Here is a 21,928-nt window from a genome sequence, read left to right as displayed (position 1 = left end):
TTTGCCAAAATATGTATTTTCACAAGGGATTATAGGTAATTATTTTATTTCCATTTGAATGCAATGCACATCAGTTTACTTTCAAGTGCTAGATCCTTGTTAAGGACAATACATAATCAGAAAAGCACTTTCACGCCTTTCCACTTGCAAGGCAATAAACAGAACATGACTAAGGAAAACCTTTCCAAATATTGGGCTTGCTTCATGGCACCGACCAATAGACTGAGCAGTTTCCTATGGGACAAGAGTCTTCACTTTGTGTAAGGCAAACAGTAAACAATGGGCAACAAACAAGTAGAACTTCTTCACCCTTTAAAATAGTGCACTTGAATGCCTTAGCCCACAGTCAGTCTGTACAGGAGGCTTCTGTGCTGAATCACTAAACAGTTGTTATTTACAAATAACTCTTCCATTTCTCTCACCTTGAAAGCATGCCAACAATTGTCAAAAAAGTGTGAAATCTGCTTTCCTTAGTGGGTTATAGAAAGACTGCTTACATTCGTCTAATCCAGGTAACTGTACCTGAATGAGACTTGAGTGCAAAAGAATAAACTCTGTTTGCTCTCTAAATAGGTTCTATCCATGTGACGATAAAATCACTCCCGACCCTGTGGAATCTGCATAAATTTTAACAGTGCAGAATTGTGCCTGTTCCACAAAGGCTACAGAAGTGCCACTGTACTACTTCAGGATGAATAAAAAAACCCTACCCTCTTATTTGAGGAGAGCAAGTGAATAGTATCTTTGACCCTTCCTAACTGAAATATGACCCTTTAAACATGAGCACTCTGCCTCCAAGCACTACAGAACTGAGCTCAGTCTCCCAGCAATATCACTGCTCATGCTGCCCCCACAAAGGACCAAGACAAGCCCCTTAGGCTTGTTTTCTGCATTGTAGCGCATATGCTATTGGATAAGTTTTCAAAAGGGGCCAAGCTTTTAACACGCCTACTTTTTCCACCTGGTTAAAAGAAGCACTATTCCTTTTGTGGGATTAAAGGGGGGGGCGCTTTAAAAAAACAACAAAACCAGATTCTGCCACAACCTTAAACATTCTTTTTAGATTTGAAATTATCTTTGCCACCAGTGTCAGATTCAAACAGCTGTCTCTTTTTGGCCAAAGGCTTAAATCTCCCTTTCCATGTAGTACCCCAGAACTGTGCTTGCTAACTCAGTGGGGATTTTGATATGGATAAGGGTAAATAACATCCTAAAGAACAATCTTGATCTTAAAATAACAAACATCAACCCTCATTGATGGGTGGAGTAAAAGGATAATTCCAGCTTTGCCATCTGCCCCCACAAGTCCACCTACTCTGGTTACAATTCTCAAACATGGCACAAGTTAGCCTTTAGCACAGCCAGCCAAGCTAGAATGGTTCTGTGTTGTCCTCAGGGCCTGGGGCCAGGTTCTTTGCTGTAGGATCTTTGGTGTATCCCAGAGGTGTGCAAATAAAAGAGTGTGCCATATCCCAGCCTCCCACACACAGCCACAGCCTGGAAGCATTAACAACAGAAGGGCACAGAGCCACCTCAGTTAGTCTCATAGGAGGACAGAAGGGCAGCATCAACTGGCTCCATGCAAGAGGGACAAGTGAATGATCGCATCAGCCAGTCGTCAATGCAGTGTACGTGGTAGATGTGCAGGCAGGGCAGGAACCGGATGGAGTCTCCATATACAAAATCCAGCATGCAGATCACACACCTGAAGTCAGGCAGAGAGAAAAAGAAATTGGGTGGTTAACATAAAGTCACTGTAAATGGCTTCTAAGACTTCTCTCTCACATTCCCTGCCCAGTTGGCCACATGATCAGTTCAGGTATGCCAGTAAATAACTACTAGCTGTGTACCATCTTGCCCTAAGATTGGTGCTTCTGAACATTGCAATGCTAGCCCCAGAAGTTTCTATATTGAACTCAATTTATGACACAAGAAATAACCCTTGTGGTATGTACCACAAAGGCAACGTGAAAGGGATGCACTACCTTCCTTTTGGCAACAGGCAACACATTCGGACTTCTCATAAGTATCTCCCAGACACCGAGGCCCCAAGGCAGAAATGTTTGCTGTATCCTATGATCTTGATATTAAGGTTCCTTGTGCTAGCTGGGAAGGTTCTTAGTAGTGTATTGTCAAGGTCAGTTCATGTCACTGGTTTGGAGATGAAAATGCCACTCTGGCAATTTCCAGCCATAGTACCTATATGGCAAAATGATCTTATTTATTTTATTTATTTATTACATTTATACCCTGCCTTTCTTTTCATGATCGAAACCCAAGGCGGCTTACATATGGTTCCCAGGCGGTCTCCCATCCAGGCATTGACCAGACCTGATGCTACTTAGCTTCAGCAGGGAGCTAGCCTTATGTGCCTTCAGACCATAACCTGGGACTCTTATGAAAGTACCCTTTACAAGCATGATTGGGGAATCTGTGACACTCCAAAAGTTGCTGTATTCCAACTCCCATCAGCCCCACCGGCATAGCCAATAGTCTGGGGTGACAAGTTGTAGTTCAACAACTTCTGGAAGGTCATATGCCCCCAGCCTTGCTTTACAGGACAAAATAGAACTGCCAAACAGACAAGTCACCTAATCCCAAAACCCCATTTACTACTGTGGCTAAACCTGATTGTTGTACTGGAAAGTATGCAAGACAGTTACAGAGTCCTCTCTCTTGAATTGCTCACTCCTGACTTCCACGTCAGAGGTTCAAGGATGACCTTCCACCCACATCTACCCCTTAACTTGGATATTCTCTATTCCAGCTGAAAGTTGCTGATGTATATATTCTAATTTTATTTGATCCTTTTTAATATACTCTCTGAAAGGTTAGATGTACACAGAGTGAAAAGAATCTGTTTAATTTTAAACATGATGCCTATTAACTTCATCCTTTGCTCTGTAGTATTTTGGAAAAAAAAAAAAACTCTGTTGGAAAACTTGAGTTAGGGAACAGGAACCAAGGAAAGCCCACGTTCTTCTGTGGTATATCTCCTCCAGCTCCCTTTCCCCTCCAAAATATGACAAGGGGGCGGGGAGTTTACAGACTAGCAGCTCCATGAAATCACGAATCTGTGTGGCCAGGTTCACTCAGCAGCCTACTTCGGGGAGGTGGGGAAACAACTTCCTCTGGCCAGTATTAAAGCACAAGTAGAGGACCTGCAACAAAATGTTGCAGTGTAGAATACTCTTGCTCAGGGTACCAGCCAGCCATGCCGTTTTCCAGGATGCTGTTTTGTTCTCATCAGTGAGTTGGTTTGGGGTTTCCTCACCTCTGCCCCCCCCAAGAACTTGTGTACATATGCAAACTTTGGGGTTCCTCCAAGCCTCCCTCTTGTGTGGACTGTGTTGTTTTGGCTACATAAGAATCCACAGTTGGAGAATGGGTTCACTGTTAGTATGTACTATATAGGATAACTCCTACTTTTTCCAGCCATCAGGATTCAGCCGCTTCCTGTATAATTAGTGTTTCATACCCAGTCTGTTGTAATGTGATCTCATTGTCTATGACAGCACTTCTAAAAATGACCCTCATTATGGTAAAGTGGACAGTAGCTGCTGAGGAGTGGGGAAAACAGATCATGAATCCAGCACAGCCCCTCCATCTCACTAGATGGCTATGGGGAACATCCAGGTTGTCTTGCCTGTGGCTCCTGATACAAAGCAGTCTGTGTTCACTTATTCCATCCCCCAACGTCTCTGCTATATTGATGGCAACATCTATTTGTAGGTCTTGAGTTTCAGAAATGCTAAACACAGGACTCGATATCTAGGATTTATGCATGCATAAACCCTTCAGAAGGGGGAGGACTTCCAATTTCCCCCTAAAATCCATGTTGCTTTATAGCCACTTTCTCAACTCCCAGGCTTTTGAGTCAAGGCCCTTCTACAAAAACTCCAAGAATCCTGCAAAGTTGCCTAGTGCGTTATTCACAAATTTATTTGCTTGATTTGGGAAGTGAATTCAAAAGACCTCAGGTTTTAAAGAATGTGGAGTGTACAGTAAAACGTTATGGAAATAAAGACAATTTCCCCTATGCTTTCCATCTTAGCATATTATACAGCTTAGAACAATGCCAAGTATTATTACTTTTTAGGACAGCAAGTCTTTTTTTAAAAAACAAAGCCTAGTACAGTACAGTATACCCCTACTGCATTTTGAAAATGAAATTGTTGCTCTTTATGCATCCACTAGCAAATAATTTCTACAGAACTTGCAAGACTTGGCCTGAGCTAACGGGATATACACAAAGCATTGCACACAGTGAACATACTCTTTGATTTTCTTTTCTGATGGCTCTGAGCCTGGATCAAAGATTCCTTTGGGAAGATGTTGAATTAGCCCAATTCTCTGAGCTATACGGATCTGCTCCTCTTCCGTTAGTTGTGTGGCAAGACGTGCCTGGCTGGGCGTTGGGTGATATACTGGAATTGGTGCATGTTCCTAGAAGGTCAGAAGAGCAAATGGCTGAGTGATTGCTACTCTTGCAATCAGCCAGTATTCAAATGGAGATATGCCCACAGTCAACACATAGCAATTCAACCTACAACAATTCCCTCTCTTCACAAATCACTACTATTTCAGAAGAACTAGTCATTCGATATGTTTCTCCAAATGTGACAAAACTAAATAATCCTAAAGGCTCTTTTATTTGCATACTTAACATTTTGGAATACACAAGCTGAAACTGGCAAATATCATCTACTCTGTAGATTCCAGATAGGCTAAATCATGGTGCTGTCAATACATTTCTGATTGGTGTTTCAAGTTTTTACAGGGGACTGAGCCAGCACATACATACTAAACAACAAACGTGTAATTTACAGATCCCTCAGAAGCACTTTCATCTCCTACGCACTTGTATTAGGATCCTTGAAGAACTAATTAACTCACAATAAAATGATCAGATTCCGCTCTTGCTCCACTGATTTGTGATGTATTTAGGCATGCATTTGTTGTGAGACAGTGGTCCCATAATGCATTGTTAACGTGGAAAGATCATACCACAATTCCTTTTACACAGCATGCCCCTGCTCCAGAGCCACTGCATTTTAAACCAATGAAGACTCTTTAAAACTTTGGGCCCTCCAGATGTTGCTGAACTAGAATTCCTATCATCCCTGGCCATTAGCTGTGCTTGTTGAGTGGATGGGAGTTGTAGTTCAGCATCATCTGGAGGGTCAACGGTTCCCCACACCTGCTTTAGCAAATTTCAGATTGTCTCCCATAGAGATGCATAAATTCTTATTCTAAAGCAGGTGGTAATTCTAAAGAGTACTGCCCTGATCACAAGACAGGATAGGTTCAGGACACAAAAATTGCAGTGCTGGGTGAAGCCAATGGTCTACCTAGTTCAGCTTCAGAAGGGAAATAGCCTCATTTTGTCTAACAGTAGCCAACCAAAAGCTACAAGAAGAGCAGAAGCAGAAGCAGGGCTGGTTCTAAAGGGTGGCCAGGTGGGACACTGGCCCGAGGGCCCCTGGAGCTACAGGGGCTCCTCCGCTCCCCTTCTCTGATCCGTGGCAATAGCCGCGGATCGCAGGGCAGCAGCTTCTGCCTGCCCTCCATTCCCTCACTCCACCTACCTGTCTCCTGCCTTTTAGCATTGCCCTTAATGAAGATGGTGGCTGAGGTTTCCCTAAGGTGCTGAAGCCCCTGCCGCCATCTTGGTTGATGGCAGAGATGCAGGCGCATAGCACACGCATGCGTGCCATCAACCAAGATGGCGGCGGAGGCGTCATCCCCTTGGGGAAACCATATCCGCCATCTTAGTTAATGGCAATGCTAAAAGACAGGAGACAGGTAGGTGGGGTGAGGGAAATGGTGGGCAGGCGGAAGCTCCTGCCCTGCAATCCGTAGCTGTTGCCGTGGATCACGGAAGTGGAGCAGAGGGGCCCCTGTAGCTCAAGGGGAAGCGGAGACAGGTAGGTGTGGGGGTGTGGGGGAAAGGGGAGCAGAGACAGGTAGGTGGGGGGCATGGGGGGCTACGCATGCACACACATGTGCACATGCTGGGGCGAGCTGATACCTAAGGGCCCCAGCATACCTGGGGGCGGCCCTGAGCAGAATACAATGGTAACAGCCATCCTGTGTTGTTAGTGTACATTATCCAATCATCAGTGGTACACTACTGTTAAACACTGCAGTGCCCCCAAGTATTTATCATGTACGTACCTCCTTTAGAAAACAATCTATGATACTGGCCTGTGATAATGAATTCCATAGGTTGGCTATGGGTTGTTTTTTTCAGGTGAAGTAAGTTTTTTTATTGCTGCCTAACAGTTTCAGTAGGTAACTCAGAGTTTTTGTAGTTAATGTGAATAAATTCCACAGTATTCTTTTTTCAAAATCCACTCTGGTACTTTATGGAATATGGAACCCTGTTATTTCGTTCCATAGTTTGTGCTGCCTCTAGTTTCCAGAGGTTTCAAACACGATGAAACCAGCACAGTTTCCCTCAGTCCTTTCTAATTCTTCTTCCTCCATAGACCAGCTGCTCCACTTTGGAGAATGCTACTTTGCAGGTATGGCAGCTTGCAAAAATGCAAAAGAAACATGAAATGGCTCCAAAAGAAGTCTTGGACATGGGAAAGCAAAGATCTGGGGCACAACTGTTCAAAGGACAAGACCCAACTATTGTGTGTTCTCGGTAATTTCCCAAAGAATTCAAATTGCAATACAATAAAATACAAGAAATAAAAAAGCAATAAAATAAAATTAAAAATCTGTGTGAATATTTAATGCAATGGATATGCTGTTTCAGTCTTCAATCAGAAATCCACAGACACGCTACAGACCATTTGAATTAACCTCAGGGTCCACTGGTGGTCCATGGACCACAGTTTGGGAAACTCTCTTCTAAAGATTCATCATAAGACCGTACGAAGAGCTTGCTGGATCAGACCAGTAGCCCATCTAGGCCAGCATCCACACTGGCAACCATATGCCTCTGGGAAACCTGCAAGCGGGACTTGAGCACAAGAGCACTCTACCCTCCAGCAACTGCTATTTAGAAGCATACGGCTTCCACCTATAGAAGCAGAGCAGAGCCATCATGGCTAGTAGCCACTGATAGCCTTCTGCTTCATGAATCTGTCTAATCCTGTTTTAAAGCCATCCAAGTTGGTGGGCGTCAGTGCCTCTTGTGGGACTGAGAGGAAGGTTGACAGCACATGTACCATAAGACAGAGCCTGGAGTCTAAACCAGTTCCAAGCAAGCCCATTGAGTCATGACACAATGAGTCTCTTTAGCAAGTCTACTTCACAAGCACTTTCTACAGAGTGATTTGTACTTGTTTCCTTCTGTCCAACTTCAATTGTAACTCAGGTTGTCAAATTTCCTTGACAGCCTCAAATACTTTTAGCTGGCTAGCTGTTGCTCTACAAATGAATCGGACTGCAGTCTTACCCAACACATCATACCAGGGAAGGTTAAAACAGCCTCTGCCCTAGTAATGCTATGGCTCCTGAGCCCTGCGTTTTATTCTCACAATTAATCTACCAGGTGGGTTACAATGCAATTCTATACATGTCTATTCAGAAGGAAGGCCCACTGAGTTCAATGACACTTACTCCCAGGTTGCAGCCCTAAGCTGAATAGCTTGTTCAGGGCAGCCAGTGAGGGCCATTGTCCACATTAATCCAAGTTTGCCACCAAGTATGCATTAAATGGAAATGAACTGCCTTCAAGTCGATCCCGATTTATGGGCAACCCTATGAATAGGGTTTTCATGGTAAGTGGTATTCAGAGGGGGTTTACCATTGCCTCCCTCTGAGGCTAGTCCTCCCCAGCTGGCTAGAGCCTGCTCAGATGCACAAGCCCTTTCTTGTCTGCAACTGCCAGCTGGGGGGCAACTGGGTTCCTTGGGACTATGCAGCTTGCCCACGGCTACACAGGTGGCAGGGCACATAACCCCTGTGCCACTCACTGTGGGGGTGATGTTTAGCTGGCTCTTGACACCCAGGAGACACGAGCGGGGATTTGAACTCACAATCTCTGTACTCCCAGCCAGGCTCTCCTCCCCACTGTGCTATACCAGCTGCTATGCATTTTATGGGGCTGCAGCCAATCCTGACTCACTGACAAATGTACTTAGACAATGCATGTACTTCAAAGCAGGTGTCATCACATTTACACTTCACATTAGACTTCATCATACACAAACCATGTGTTTACAGTTCAACAGGGATTTGAGTCTTGGTCTCATCACTTATGACCCACCACTCTATCTTGTAAAACACACTGGGCTCTTTCTGTTTCCCAGTTCTTGGTAGGATGTGTCATCTTTTATAACTAATCTACAGTTCTGAGTTATTCAGCTAGAATGTCCACCATGATTGCAGCCCTAGTAGGTCAATTCATGTTCTATAGAGAGTCTTGAGACCCACCATCTCAGACCCACCTACCACAGTCCAAAGGTTAAAAGGCAATACTAATACAAGTGTAATAAATAAAGTCTTCGAGTTTAACATACATTGTTCCATCCATCCCCTGCTCAACATCATACGTCGTCCCTGCCTAACTCCAAATACGGACTTAACTCACCCCAGGTAACATCCACTGGCCAGGTGAGTGCTGGTCAAGAATGCATCAAGCCCCATCCTAGTATTCTTCGGTCTACTTACCATACGTGGGCGAAGTCGGGGTCTCGATCATAGTCCCAGCCATCCCAACTTGTACCTGTAGTTACTACTCCAGCCCGTTCCCGCCCTACTTACACTAGGAAGCCAAAGCAAATACCCGACCCCTGCCCCATGGAGGTGGCGATATCCACCCTCCCTAAATGTCGCCAGAATTTCCTCGCCCCATATGTCGGCGTGTGCTCCCCCGTGCGCAGCAGAACCTCGTAAGCTACCCATGGCTGACGCTAATGCCCAGCACCGCAGTCGGCGATGCCTAGGAGCATCAGCCCCAGAACTCCAAGCTTTCCTTTCGTCAATTCCTCAAACCCCAACCTGGTACCTGGTAGGGGGGCGGCGGGGCAGGGATGGGCGGTGGAGGTGGATCCCCAGGCCCAAGGCTCGCCCCATCGCCCGTCGAGTCGTTGAGCAGCGACAGGTCATCAGCCGCCTGCGATGAAAGACAGCCCCCCATGCTCCCCCGAGCCCGCCCGCTCGGGGCCGCTGCCGGGTCCGGCCCAGGCACCCTCCCTCCGCCAGCTCCGAAATGCAAGGGGGCGCAATGGAGGAGCGGAGTTCGCATGGCTTGTCGGGAACTGTAGTCATTACCACCAGGAACTCTGCGTTTGCGCAGTGCGAAAGAGCCCGGTCGCGATGTGGTGGAGCGTAATTGTGTAAAACAGAACCACGTAATCCGCGTCCGAGTGATCGTTTTCCAAGCGCTTCGAACGTTAAAGAAAAGAAGCATCCTCCTCAAAGAACAAATAATGTGCTATTTCTGTGTCCCCTTTAGTTACATTTGAGCTTGTATATACGAGGTAGAGTTAAAGTCGGTAAATATTCAGCTAATAGACTATTTTCATTTTGAGCTACAATCTACATTATGTTGGAAATAAATAGCAAAAAGTAGTGATACTGAAATAGACTTCCCGAAACCAACGGACCTGTTCCGAAAGTGCCCACTCTGAGGACCAATGCTGGGCCAGGAGAAAGGAAGATCTTCAATTCAATATTAAATGTAACCAGCTAAATATAGCGCAGGACTTGGGAGACCAGGATTCAACTCCCCAGTCATCCATGGAGCTCCTTGGGTTACCTTGGATCAGGCACTGCCTTAGCTTAACTTGCTTCAGAGAGTTGTTGTGAAGATTAAATATGGAGAACCATGTACACCACCTTGAGCACTTCAAAGGAAAATTGGAATATAAATATACTACGAATAATAAATCCAATGAAATTTCACTAAGATGCTCTGTGACGATGAGCCCTTCAGTTTTCTGCAATGTTCACCATGGGTTGTATCCAAGGCTGCTGTTCCACTGATGCAGACTTCCCTCTGAGCAGTGGAACTTCCCCCTCCTCACCCCTGCAGCCCCACACCCATCCTCAAAATCTGTTCCAGAAGGTTGGGCTACCCTTGAGAGCAGATTATAGGGGGCACAGGAAGAGGGGAGGAGAATCCTAGTGCATGCACGCAACTCCGTTTGCACAGCATTGGGTACAACCACATACTTCGAACTTCACCATCACATTACAGAAAATGGCTGTCACAATTACATCTGGCTTGGTTAATGGTGTGGAAATACTATCTTCTGGGGCAAAGCTGACTAAGAATCAGATATAATAGGACAATCTGAAAAGTGAGTAATGACTCAGTTTTCAGCAGAATAGTGGCTTGCTCTTGCTAAGGCTGAAATCCATTTCCACTTTTAAATCAAGTAACTCACTACCACAAGACCCAGCAAATATTCCCACTATTCTAATATTCTTTAACAGTAGTACCAACAGTATGCTAGTCACTGTGCAACAGGTTACCACAGCCTACTGGTGGACCAACAATTTCTGGTGGATCACCTAGCACCTAATGATTTTTGTTTTAAATCAAGTGGCCCTTGGTCTGATCCAGCATGGTACTTCTAATGTTCTTAAGCAAGATGAATCTCTAGGATTGCTTAACACAAAATAGTCATATCTTAACTGTTAAGACATCCAATGTACTATTGTAAATGTAAAAGTACATATGTGAACTACAAAGATTCAAGTTTAAAAAAATAGGCTACACCAGTGATTCCCAAACTGTGATCCGCGAGCTTCATTCAGGTGGTGGCCAGGAAACGGAACATCCATCTGATCAGTGCCTGGATGGGAGACTGCCTGGGAACCATATGTAGCCTTGGGTTTCTAGCATGAAAAGAAAGGTGGGGTATAAATGTAATAAATAAATATATAAATAATAAATTATTTCTTATATTGTATTTTATTGTATTACAGCTTGAATTCAAATTAAAATACATTAAAATATGTAAGAAAAGAAGCAATAAATATAGAATTAAAAATAATACAGAATCTAGCGCAGTGCATTACAATCACTACAACAGGCCAAGAATATCATTAAGTGGTCCACCAAGACCCTCATAAATTTTCAGGTGGTCCATGGGGAAAAAGTTTGGGAATCCCTGAACTACAAAATACTGGTCAGGCACTCATGGTGTACAGAAAAAGGGCAACACACTTCCTGCCCACATCGCATACAATCTACATTGCATCTAGAAATGTAATTCTGCAAGCCTTTAGTTGCTTACAGGATGCTGGGTTTCTTTGCACAGATGAGGATCACATTTTTGCTGTCATTTATTATTTCTAAGATAACTTATCCCTTGAGCTCAGAGAGCTTACCAGTATTAAAACATATAGACAGGCCAGTCCTTTTTAAAATTATTTTTATTTTACAGGAAATTAACATAAAATATAAGTTTGCTGCAAAGTGGTCAGAAAATTGGCAGCTGCAGCAGACACACAATATTCAATAACAAGAGTTCTGTAGCATGGACATATTATTGCATAAGCTTTCATGGATTACAGTTCACTTCATGCAGCCTGACCATGGAAGGCGCTGCAGAGTTTAACACAGGTGGAAGCAGGATAAGCAAAACACTCATTTTGTCCATGTTATCAGAAGAGAATCTGTACCTCAAGACCATATGCTGAGCATATAGAGGAGCATTAATATAAACTCTTTCAATAAATAATAAAAGGGCAGTGCTTTCATAGCTCATATTGGCCTACAGCTGAAAGGAGTTGTGAGGACAACAAACCCGCAAAGATGATCTGGGACCAACCATAAAAAGAAATAGTCTGACACCAAAGATACCTTTATGGCATTGCTATGGAAGGACCACAGCTCATAAAACATCTGCCTTGCAGGCTGAAGGTTCCAGGTCCAACCCCCAGCATCTCTACATAGGGCTTGGAAAGTCCCATCTGAAACCCTGGAAAGCTACTGCCAGTCAGTGAAGACAAACAGCTTCCTATATTTTTAAACTTGGCTCCACAGTGGGATGAAATGTTTAATTCTTTTTAATATAGTATTTTAGATTTTGTAATCAGCCCTGCGACCTATTGGTGAAAGGTGGGTAATAATAATAATAAATGTATCAGAGATCAGTATAGGGAGCTAGATTAATCTCAGTAACTACAGAAGTATCACACGTGTCCAACAGGCAGTTGGTGGACCCATCTTTCACATGATCTACTGAATGCATGAAGTGCGCCCTCTGTCGGTGTCTATGATTGCTCCTAATATATTAATCCCTTTTTCTTTATCAACATTAATCGATGTAACACTGCATATGAACCATAGAACGTGATGGATCCTCCTCTTTCTCAGAAATATGCATCCATACAGAACAGAAGCATGAAGAGTCTCTCTTCATATTACTTTTTACACTGGCTGAAACACTGCCAAAACGCATGCTCTCACAGCACAACGTGTTTCCTTCCCCACAAGACGTCAGAGCCGGGGTAGTCACGCTCCTAGAAAACACGGGGGTTTCGGACAACCCTTCCACACCCCCAACGGCTTTTTGAACTGATTTTTTTTTTCTTCTGGTGACAAATTCACAGAGGCGTAGCCGTGATAGCCTGTCACAGAAAGCCTGAAAAGGCTCCTTAAAGCAGTTTAATTGCGGCATCGTGCCGTTACGGAGCCAGAAAATTTCTCCCAATGGGCCTCCATCATCGGAAGTAATCTGCTCCGGAAGAAAAACCTAAATCTGGGGTGAAAGAGTACACGCCGCTTCGTCACCGTTAGGCTTGGTTGCGCGGTGTGACGTAAACCGCCAGTCTCAGCGCGTTGCGCTTCTGGACAGAGGAAGAAGAGGGCGTGGTTACCGCCCTTTCTCCTGTCCACGTGATGCCCTTTCTTGTTCTCGTCTATCGACTTGCGCGAGTGGGTCCACTCCCCCTCCTTTTTGTCTTAGTCACGTGAGCGGTAGAGACGGCGGCCGGCCCGGCTCATCACCCGCGTGTGGCGTTCGCCTGCCGCCCCTTCCTTCCTTCGGCGTTGACGCCGCGGCCTGAACTTGGGCACGCGGGAACCGGGCAGGTACCGCGTTGGGATTATCTGCGTACGGGAGGGGGGGTGGAAGCGCGGGAGGCGATGGCGCGAGGCTGTATGAGCTTCGGCCTAGGCAGGCATTTCGTGAAAGGAAGCCTTCAGGGAGCCGGGCTGGGGCTCGCCTATGGGTGGTTGGGTCAGACGCCGCTAAGGAGGCGAGGCTGGCTGGTAGGCAGGACGGAATCTGGAATTGCCTAGCGGGAGGAGTGGGTTGGCCGGGCCTGATCAAATGGGAGCGGGGGCGAGACGCTGCCTGCTAATCCACTCGGCTTTGAGGGAGGAGCAATAAGAGCTTCCGAGGTGGGCCGTGGGGCCCTCGGCAGTCCTGCAGTAGCTGGGGTTTTTCATGCTGCTTTTATGTGGGAGGTGGTGCTGCAAGTTCCGGGGCGGGGGGAGGAGACCCCGGGAGGAGAGATGAGGACCATTGTAGGAGAGCTACGCGCCCAGTACACCCTTAAGTAAAAGGCTTAGTCGTATTAGACCAAAGGTCCGTCTAGTCCAGCGTCTTGACCGGTTGTTTCTGGACTTCTCTGAAACAGGGCATGAAGGCATCAGCCTTTTCACATTATTTGTTTGTGTCCCATCCAGAAACCGCCTTGTACTTAAAAGCATACTGAACATGGGGGTTCCATTTAGTGGTTAGAAAATGTTGATTGATCTGTCATCCATGCATATGTTTAATATTTCTCTTCCTGCGTGGTGAAGGTGACAAAAGATAAGGTTACAATCTGCCCAGTAGTCCTTCAGAATTGAAGGTTCTGCATTTTTGCTCTTGTGTGATGCTTGCCTGTACATGGTGCTCCATTTCCTTGGTGTAAGCATGTGCCTTCAGCTGTGTCTTCTTCATCACACCGTACTTTCATACCTCACTTTTAGACAGTAAGATGTCCAGTCCCAATGTAATGGAAGGGAAATAGCCTCGTTTGTTGATCTTCGCTGTTCACTTCAAAAATCAAAATTGAAATAGATGTGCTGGAGAGAGGGAGTAAAAAGGCTTACAAAATGGTTGGTATTGCTATGGGGGAAGGGGATAGTTTCTGGGCGTTGACTTTTTTTTAAGGGAGATGAGTACTCCCATGCTTGGGTGGTATAGTAGGGGAGCACTCTTAATTAAAATTTAAAAAGAGATCACAAAACAAGAGTCGCTTTGTCAGTCATTCACAGTCATAGGTTGTATGCTTGGTGTGCAGTGCTGTGACACAAGCAGGATTAAATGGGTGTGTATGGAAGTTTTGCAGTGGCAATGAAAAGAGTAATAGACATTTTCCTTGATACAAAGTAGCGTATCTAGAACTTGGAAAATACAGGACTTAGAACAGGAATTCTGAGAGAAGTTGTCAGAATTGGATGTAACAAACGGGTAACAAGTAGGCGTTATTGCACTATACATGCGTGAACACAAATAATAAATATGAAAAACCTTTTGGCACCCCATTACTATATAACAGTTGTATTCTGGAGTAAAGCATAGCAATTACATGTAGGAGGTTGGAGCAAATGTGTTACCTGCAAGCCTGAAACTGAAGCGGGGGGGGGAATCCTGATTAGTTAAATAAAACTTTTAGTCGTCTTTTTACTTTACCTTTTTCTGCAAGCTATTTATAAAATGGTGGTTTACTGTCAATAGTAAGCAAATTTATCCCTCACGTCAACTTCCTTTGTTATCTTCAGGTAGAATCTTTTTCATTTATTTCAGTGTAATCCTGCTGTATCTTGCTATAGGTGAGAGCCTTGAGGGAGTTCTCCCATGCTCTAAGGATGCTCTATGATGAGTCATACACAGATCTTGACTGTGCTGCCAAAAATTGTTTTTCTAGCACTTTCTTAAGTACCTTTCCTTGAATAAATTCTTTCTCCAAATGAGATCTTTTTAGGTAAAACATATTTTCAGATGCTTTCATTTATGCTGCCTTATATTGTCATGCCTGTATTTGTGGGGAAGTATAGTATCTTCTGTATGTGAAGGCCATGTGTACTGTTGTATAGTTGTCAGGTTCTTTCCCTTGGACATAGGAAATCACCCCATATATGATGCTTGTGCAAATCACTCACTCTTTCAGTCTTGCCCACCTCTCAGAGCTATAAATCTAAAGGATCACAGTTCCTTGATCTAATATTTTAAAATCTATCTCAGCTCTAGTAGCAAAGCCTCCTGTCTTTTGTGGGCCTTGAGATATCTATTTGCCATCTTCCTTGCCTGAATATAATCAAGCATGGACTGAAGCAAGGTTGAGTGCTCTTTGCCTAGCTTACCTGAGTTTTGATCACAAAAGAGATGTTCTCAGACATGTGCAGCATGTAGTTTTGCTTCTTAGTTGGGTCATGTTTGCATTCTTAAGGCAGTGAGTTGATGATCAGCTGTATTGTCAGACTAATAAATATTTTTCTTTTTAAAAAATATTTTTCTTTTTCATTCCACAGATTGGCAGCTTCCCATCATGGACTGGCAGCCAGATGAACAGGGCCTCCAGCAAGTACTTCAGTTACTGAAAGACTCCCAGTCTCCAAATACAGCAACACAGCGTATTGTGCAAGATGTATCCTTGATAATCAAGGTTGCCACAGAAAGTGGCATAAAAGACAACAAATTTATCTTTTGCAGAAAACTGCAAAAAGAAGGAAACACCAAGGCATGTCATGTTATGTACAGGACAGCAAACAGAGTAAATTATTTGTGAGATAAATAAATGCTATAGAATATTACTCATAAGAGATTAATTTAAATTATATATTTGGGATTGTGAGCAGGAACAGGTCTCCTGATCTTGGAAACTGTATTGAGTCTGTATTGTCTGATGATTTGGGGACTCGTAAACAGTACAGTTCCACATCTTGGCAGAACAACATTTTGAAAACCATTATGTAGAGGTTTGGAAACTCTTTGTTACTAGGAAGGTTTAAGAATTTTTTCTTTAACTAATGCTACAGAAACTGAAACAGCTCAACCAGTTCCCTGATTTCAATAACTACTTGATATTTGTCTTGACACGACTGAAATCTGAGGGTATGTACATTAAATCTGTCACGGTAGGGTATTTTGTCTTTATTGTATAATATGAGGGACCTACCTGCTAATTTATAACTATGATCAAATAAAGTTGGCACAATATTACGTTTACTTTGGAAGAATTAGTGACTTGGGTTGCTCCTGGTACCTGAGTAACTTGAAAGAGGTTGCCCATCCATTTAGTGCTGAACTTGTAATTGGATCTGTTCTCTGTTGTGCCTTGCTGTGAAAAAGTGGTTCATATTCTGGAGCCCAAGATGCTGAGTAAAAAATTCACTGGTCAGAATCACTGGCTTCTTTTCTTTTGCTGGCTTCTGCTTATCTGACACTCATAATCTTAGCCTTTTTTACAATGGAGATCATGCTACTCTGTTTTTTTTTGGGGGGGGGGAGTGCAAGCTTTATTATGTTACTTTGATTTGGGGGGGTATCTAATGAAAGGCTCTATACAGGGAGCAGGAATGCAAGCCCATTGTAAACACACATTACAGGCAAGAGACTCTATAGCTAAAGGAGCTCTGACTATGATGACCAAAGATATCCAGTAGTTTTCTGGGAGTTTTGTAGTCATGCCCAAAGAACTGAAATTGTTTGGATCATTTCATAGCTTGTAACTGGAGTTTTGTAAATTGGACTTCTACTTTATGAAGTGACTGGAAGAATTAACACCTCTAATTTTCATTTAAAGTTGCACCAGTTTTATGGTCTGGCTGAGAACTAAGCATGTTTTCATCCTTCGGGGTGAAAAATTTGTGTAACTCAATTTTTTATACAATATCCAACAAGTTGGTCCAATAAAAGACATTACTGTTTGTTTCCTGAGGCCTGTATAGCAGTAGTTGTAGTACCAGTAAAAAGTTAACTACTACTCAGTTGCCTTGTTCTCATATAATGCTAAGTCAACGTGTGGTTGAGTGTGAATGCATGAGCTCACAGTAAAAATTGTGGCTGCTGCTGTGTTACCTAGAGATAAGCCATAGTTTGGCTTAACATTGTGTTTGAACCTAGGGTTGAGGTTTGTCTTTCTCCAGACAAATCATGAGCCTTTGCTCAGGCTTGTTCTTGGCCTACAGCTTGTGGTTTGCCTTGGGGAATCAAACCACAATACCAGATTTGGATGTAACTTTTAGCCAAACCATGGCTTAGTTCTGGATAGCGCCAGCTGCAGCAGGATAAGGGGAGGAGAAAAGGAGCCACAATTTTTACTGTGAGTATCCATGTGTTCATGCTTAGCCATAGCTTGACTTAGCATTATGTGTGAACTGGACAGAATGTTATTCCCTGGGATCCAGGCAGCAGTGTTTCCTCTATCAATCTCAACTCTGGTACTTTGGAGATAGGAACTTCTTCAGAACTCTTCACAGAAGATGGTAAGAGCTCCAGCTTTTAATTATGTGTGGTTTTTGTTTCTCATGTCCCTAATTAAAATAGTGGAATCATGCCCACTTCTGGCTGTAATATTTCATGTAAGGCAAAAACAGCAGGATTTCTGGGATGGATTGCAGCAGAGGTTGCCCACTTGTCAATCACCTGATATCAGGTGACCCATTTTTGCTTGCATAGTTTGTCGTAGTGCAGACAGAGGCATAGTTCTACACTTTGTAAGCCCTGACAATCAGCCGATAGTCTGGGCTCGTAGAGAACTATGGCTGGGATTTTGTGCAAGGCCTTGTAGGTGCCTTTGATTAGCTGATGGGTGGTGCCTTCAAGCCCCATTTTGGCCCAGCTGTGTCTTTACCTGCTGCACACTTGACGTCGCTTATCCGAAATAGCCTTGTGGGTTAAATGGGTAGGTCCTGTCGGCCAAATTATTAATTATTACAGCCTGAGTAGGTTGTACAAAAGCCTCTCATTGCTGCTCATTTTTGCAAAGGGGATATCTGAGCATATGCTAAACTAGAAGCGCCTTGGAATATAAGTAGCACATTTGCATTGTATCTGGGGTGAGCTGAACAAATGAGGATCATAAAATTTTGATTGCTATAAACTGAATCATTAATTCATACATATGTATGTAGGTGGAAATAATTCACATCAATATAAAATACATACATTAATAGGTAGGTAGGTAGGTAAAAATAAAGGCCCTCCGTGGTGCAGAGTAGTAAGCGGCGGTAACGCAGCTGAAGCTCTGCTCACGGCCGGAGTTCGATTCCAACGGAAGGAGGAAGTCAAATCTCCGGTAAAAGGGGTTGAGGTCCACTCAGCCTTCCATCCATCCGTGGTCGGTAAAATGAGTACCCGGCATATGCTGGGGGGTAAAGAAAGGCCAGGGAAGGAACTGGCAATCCCACCTCATATATACGGTCTGCCTAGTAAACGTCGCAAGACGTCACCCTAAGAGTCAGAAACAACTCACACTATAAGTGCGGGGACACCTTTACCTTTAGGTAGGAATAATCCACATCAATGTAACAAAATCCATATCAAACTTCCTAAAATCTTTATGGGTTGTGTTCAACAGTGTCTGTGTGCGAGCAGAATGGACTTCCTCTCAAGCAATGGAACTTCACCCAAATAAGCTGCTCCAGGGATTTGGGGGACTCTCTGGAACAGAATTGGCAGGATAAAGAGAGCTGCATGGGGAGGAAAGGAAGGGCCCCATTGCTTGAGCAGAAGTTCACTTTCTTAATGTTGGATTTTGCTTTAGGTGCATGAATAATACAGGTCAAAATTATAAATACCCATGTGAATGTTTCATGGCCAAAGTTTTGTCACATTCCTCATCTTGCTGGCATGAGATGCCAGACTGTAGCCTACCAACAGAGTTTGGTTAAAGAGTTTCCTCTGCTAAAAGGTTCTGTACTCCAATCACCTTCTTGCAGTAATTTTAATATATACAACACTTTTATATATAAAGTGGTCTAAATTATCTAAAATGCATGTATAAGACTGTTGTGGGGCAAAAAGATTGTTATGGAAGAGATTCATAATAAAATCATGTTCAATGATTATGTGTTACTGCTTGAGTTTTTAGGATACATACAAGTGCTTCAGTTCATGATAATCAAGGAATCACTTTTGGTGATCCTCATTTTTGCCCTGTCACCATTTTGCTCAGGTCACCATTATTCCTGTGTTTTTCTGCATCTTCCTGGTGTACAACAGGTCTGGTTTTGCAGAATTCATTTCTATTCTCCAAAATCTCTGAACAGATGAACCGACTCGTTCCCTGAGTGGTCTAATCCTGAAGAATAATGTGAAGGCTCATTACCAGAGTTTCCCCCAGCCTGTTGCTGAGTTCATTAAACAAGAATGTCTTAACAACATTGGGGATGCTTCCTCTCTTATCAGAGCTACCATTGGTGAGTACGGGAGAAAGAGTGGGAGGGGAGGGGAGAAGCATGCGTTTGTGTCTTGTCAAAGAAGCTAAACTTGTATTCCTGAGTAGCTTTAGAGTGTTCCTATGCTTGGTGAAGAACATGGAAAGAGAGCGATGTTATGGTTGTCTCAATGCTGTGAAAATGTTTACGTTCTTAATGAGAGATAAGTCTCTTCTGAAAACAAATGCTGCTCTAACTTGCTGTTAACTCAGTGATCATTCGAGTAGGAATCTGTTAACTTCTTTGTGCAGGTGTGCCTATAAATATTAGATGCTTATGAGAATTGTGAAGCAAGCTCTGAGTGTAGAGCTGGGAGGGTCACCATAGAACCATGATATTAAAATGGGAGAAGAATGTCTGTCTCATGGCACATGTGTTTAAATTTGTGTAAGCTGCAAAGTGTAGTTCTCTTTTCCCTGCTTCTTCCCCCCCCCCCAAACCAAATAAGCAAAATATGCGTGCTTGGGGAAGGATTTCCACAGTTCACCTTAGAGTTACTTACAGTGGAAACTGTACAGTGATAACAGAGTTATCTACAGCTGTTGCTGGCTTTCTGAGACTGATATGTGTTAATGGGTTTAACAGTCCTGACAACTTCTCCACTGCACAAGCATGGGGTAAGTAGAGCAAGCCAAATGCTTTCCTTTTACTGCATGAGATCTCAGAATAGTTCAGGGGTCAGCTCAAATTGTTTTAGAGGCAGTGTTCGTCTCCATGACAGAATAGGTGGTTGGTTGGTAGAAGCATGTGGTAGACCCTTGTTCCTGATCACATTTTGGGTCTGAAATATTTAAATATACTGCATTTTGGCCAGGGCTGTGGAGTCGGAGTCGTGGAGTCAGAAGCAATTTTGGGTGGCGTTGGAGTCAGTAGAAATGTACTGACTCCAACTTCAAAATAAAATTAATATTTTAATATTAATATTAATTTATTAATATTAATACATTAATATACATTTGCCATTTATGAAGGAGTCTGAGTCGGAGTCAGACAGTAGAAAAATTAATACACATTTGCCATTTATGAAGGAGTCGGAGTTGGACAGTAGAAAAATAGAGGAGTCAGAGTCAAAGGTTTGACATACCAACTCCACAGCCCTGGTTTTGGCGCTGACAATTCAAGAGAGCTGTTGGGTATAATAAGAAGCTAAAATGGGCTTGTGACTTGTTGAACTGGAGCTTGTTACTTCTCTTGGCAGGTATTCTTATAACAACCATTGCTTCCAAAGGGGAGCTGCAGATGTGGCCAGAGCTCCTGCCCCAGCTTTGCAACCTGCTCAACTCTGAGGACTACAACACATGTGAAGTGAGCGGGGAAGCTACACTGCATTAACTGAAGGCTTAATTGCTATGGGCATCAAGATTATTTAAATAATTGTGGTAATAGCATATACAGGGTTTGGCATAGAAAGCCTTAGGAGTCTAGTGGGAAAAGAAGCCATAAAGTATCTGCTCTATATGTAGTGTGTTCTGGATTTTTTTAACATGGCTGGCTGTAGCACAACAGCTTACGTCACAATTTAGTAACTTAATTTACATCCCAATCCTATGCATTTCTACTGGGGCTTGCTCACAGAAACGGGAGTGCTTTTCCTGAACCTCTCAGTAGTGTTCAGTACTATTGACCATGATATCGTTCTGGACTGTTTGTCTGAGTTGACAATTTTAAAGTGGTTCTGTTTCTTCCTGGATGAACAGTTCCAGAAGGAGGTGCTATGGGACTTCTGCTGTACTCCATGACCGTTGGCTTATGGGGTATCACAAGGGGTCCATCTTCTCCCCCATTCTCTTTATCATCTACATGAAACTGCTGAGGGAGGTCCTCTGGAGGTTTGGGCTACAATAGCATTGGTATATAAATCATGTTCAAGTCTACCTCTCATTTATTTATTTATTTATTTATTTATTTACTTACTGTATTTGTATACCGCCCCATAGCCGAGGTGATTCTGGGGTGGATGAGGGTGAACAAAGCTGAGGTTAGATGCAGATAAGACAGAGGTACTGTGATAAGGGAGGTGGTCCTGAAGGTGGCTTACAATCCCAAAGGATCAAGTGCACAGTTTGAGTGCTATCACAGACTTAGGCCTGATTTGGGAAGGTCAGGTGGCAGTGGTGTCCAGCAGTACACATTACCAGCTAGGCTTTTTTGTCAAATGCAGTCCTATGTGGAGGGTCCAAGATATTTGAAGGGCTGCCTATACCTGTATCAACCTGCCCACACTTAGTGATCAACAGTGGAGGCCCTTGTTTCCCCACCACCAAGAGTGGTTAAATTGGTTGGTACGCTTTTTGTTGCTATTGCCTTTGGTTACATTTTAGTAACTTTGGATTAGCTGCTTGTTTTGTTGATTTGCTGCTATTTTAATTATGGTATTTTTGTTGGTGTTTTTATTGGAAGCCATCTTGAGAGGATTTACTCTTAAAGGAGGCATATTAATATTTGACTACAATAAAATTTATCAATAAATTAGTGTGTGTAGGAGTGTAGTCTTCAGAGGTTAAATGCAAATTTTAAAACCGTTTATTACACCTATCTATTTGATTCTAAGCGGTTGTTCATCTAGCCCAATACAGCCGT

The 21,928-nt window shown here is 43.4% G+C and overlaps 2 protein-coding genes across 4 annotated transcripts in view; one reads left to right on the top strand and one right to left on the bottom strand.

Moving 5' to 3' along the window:
- Positions 1-29: 29 nt before the first annotated feature.
- On the bottom strand, positions 30-9,220 carry LOC133380110 (RING finger protein 11-like). The gene is made up of 3 exons (XM_061616719.1): positions 8,966-9,220; positions 4,277-4,446; positions 30-1,705 (listed from the first exon to the last, which is right to left on the bottom strand). Exons 1-3 carry the CDS (start codon positions 9,203-9,205, stop codon positions 1,534-1,536), a joined length of 582 nt encoding a protein of 193 aa, XP_061472703.1. The 5' UTR covers positions 9,206-9,220; the 3' UTR covers positions 30-1,533.
- A 3,532-nt stretch (positions 9,221-12,752) lies between these two features.
- Positions 12,753-21,928, top strand: part of TNPO2 (transportin 2) — a 48,142-nt gene continuing 38,966 nt past the window's right edge. Inside the window, exons 1-5 of one of the 3 annotated variants that reach the window (XM_061616716.1) lie at positions 12,753-13,002; positions 15,440-15,555; positions 15,947-16,022; positions 19,181-19,330; positions 20,547-20,653. In XM_061616716.1, the coding sequence (XP_061472700.1) occupies positions 15,457-15,555; positions 15,947-16,022; positions 19,181-19,330; positions 20,547-20,653 (432 nt within the window). In that variant the 5' untranslated portion in view covers positions 12,753-13,002; positions 15,440-15,456. Of the gene's footprint in view, positions 13,007-13,881; positions 14,024-15,439; positions 15,556-15,946; positions 16,023-19,180; positions 19,331-20,546; positions 20,654-21,928 lie in introns of those variants that run through there. The other 2 variants (XM_061616715.1, XM_061616717.1) reach the window with 2 other exon arrangements.

The sequence above is a fragment of the Rhineura floridana genome, chromosome 3, assembly GCF_030035675.1.
Source record: "Rhineura floridana isolate rRhiFlo1 chromosome 3, rRhiFlo1.hap2, whole genome shotgun sequence".
NCBI lineage: Eukaryota > Metazoa > Chordata > Lepidosauria > Squamata > Rhineuridae > Rhineura > Rhineura floridana.
This window is presented reverse-complemented; position numbering and strand designations above follow the sequence as displayed.

Coding starts and splice junctions, on each gene's coding strand:
- LOC133380110 (XM_061616719.1), bottom strand. CDS start 9,205: ATGCGAACTCCGCTCCTCCATTGCGCCCCCTTGCATTTCGGAGCTGGC. Junction 4,447..8,965: donor CCCCGCCGCCCCCCTACCAG/GTACCAGGTTGG, acceptor CTGACCTTCTAG/GAACATGCACCAATTCCAGT. Junction 1,706..4,276: donor TCAGAAAAGAAAATCAAAGA/GTATGTTCACTG, acceptor GCCTGACTTCAG/GTGTGTGATCTGCATGCTGG.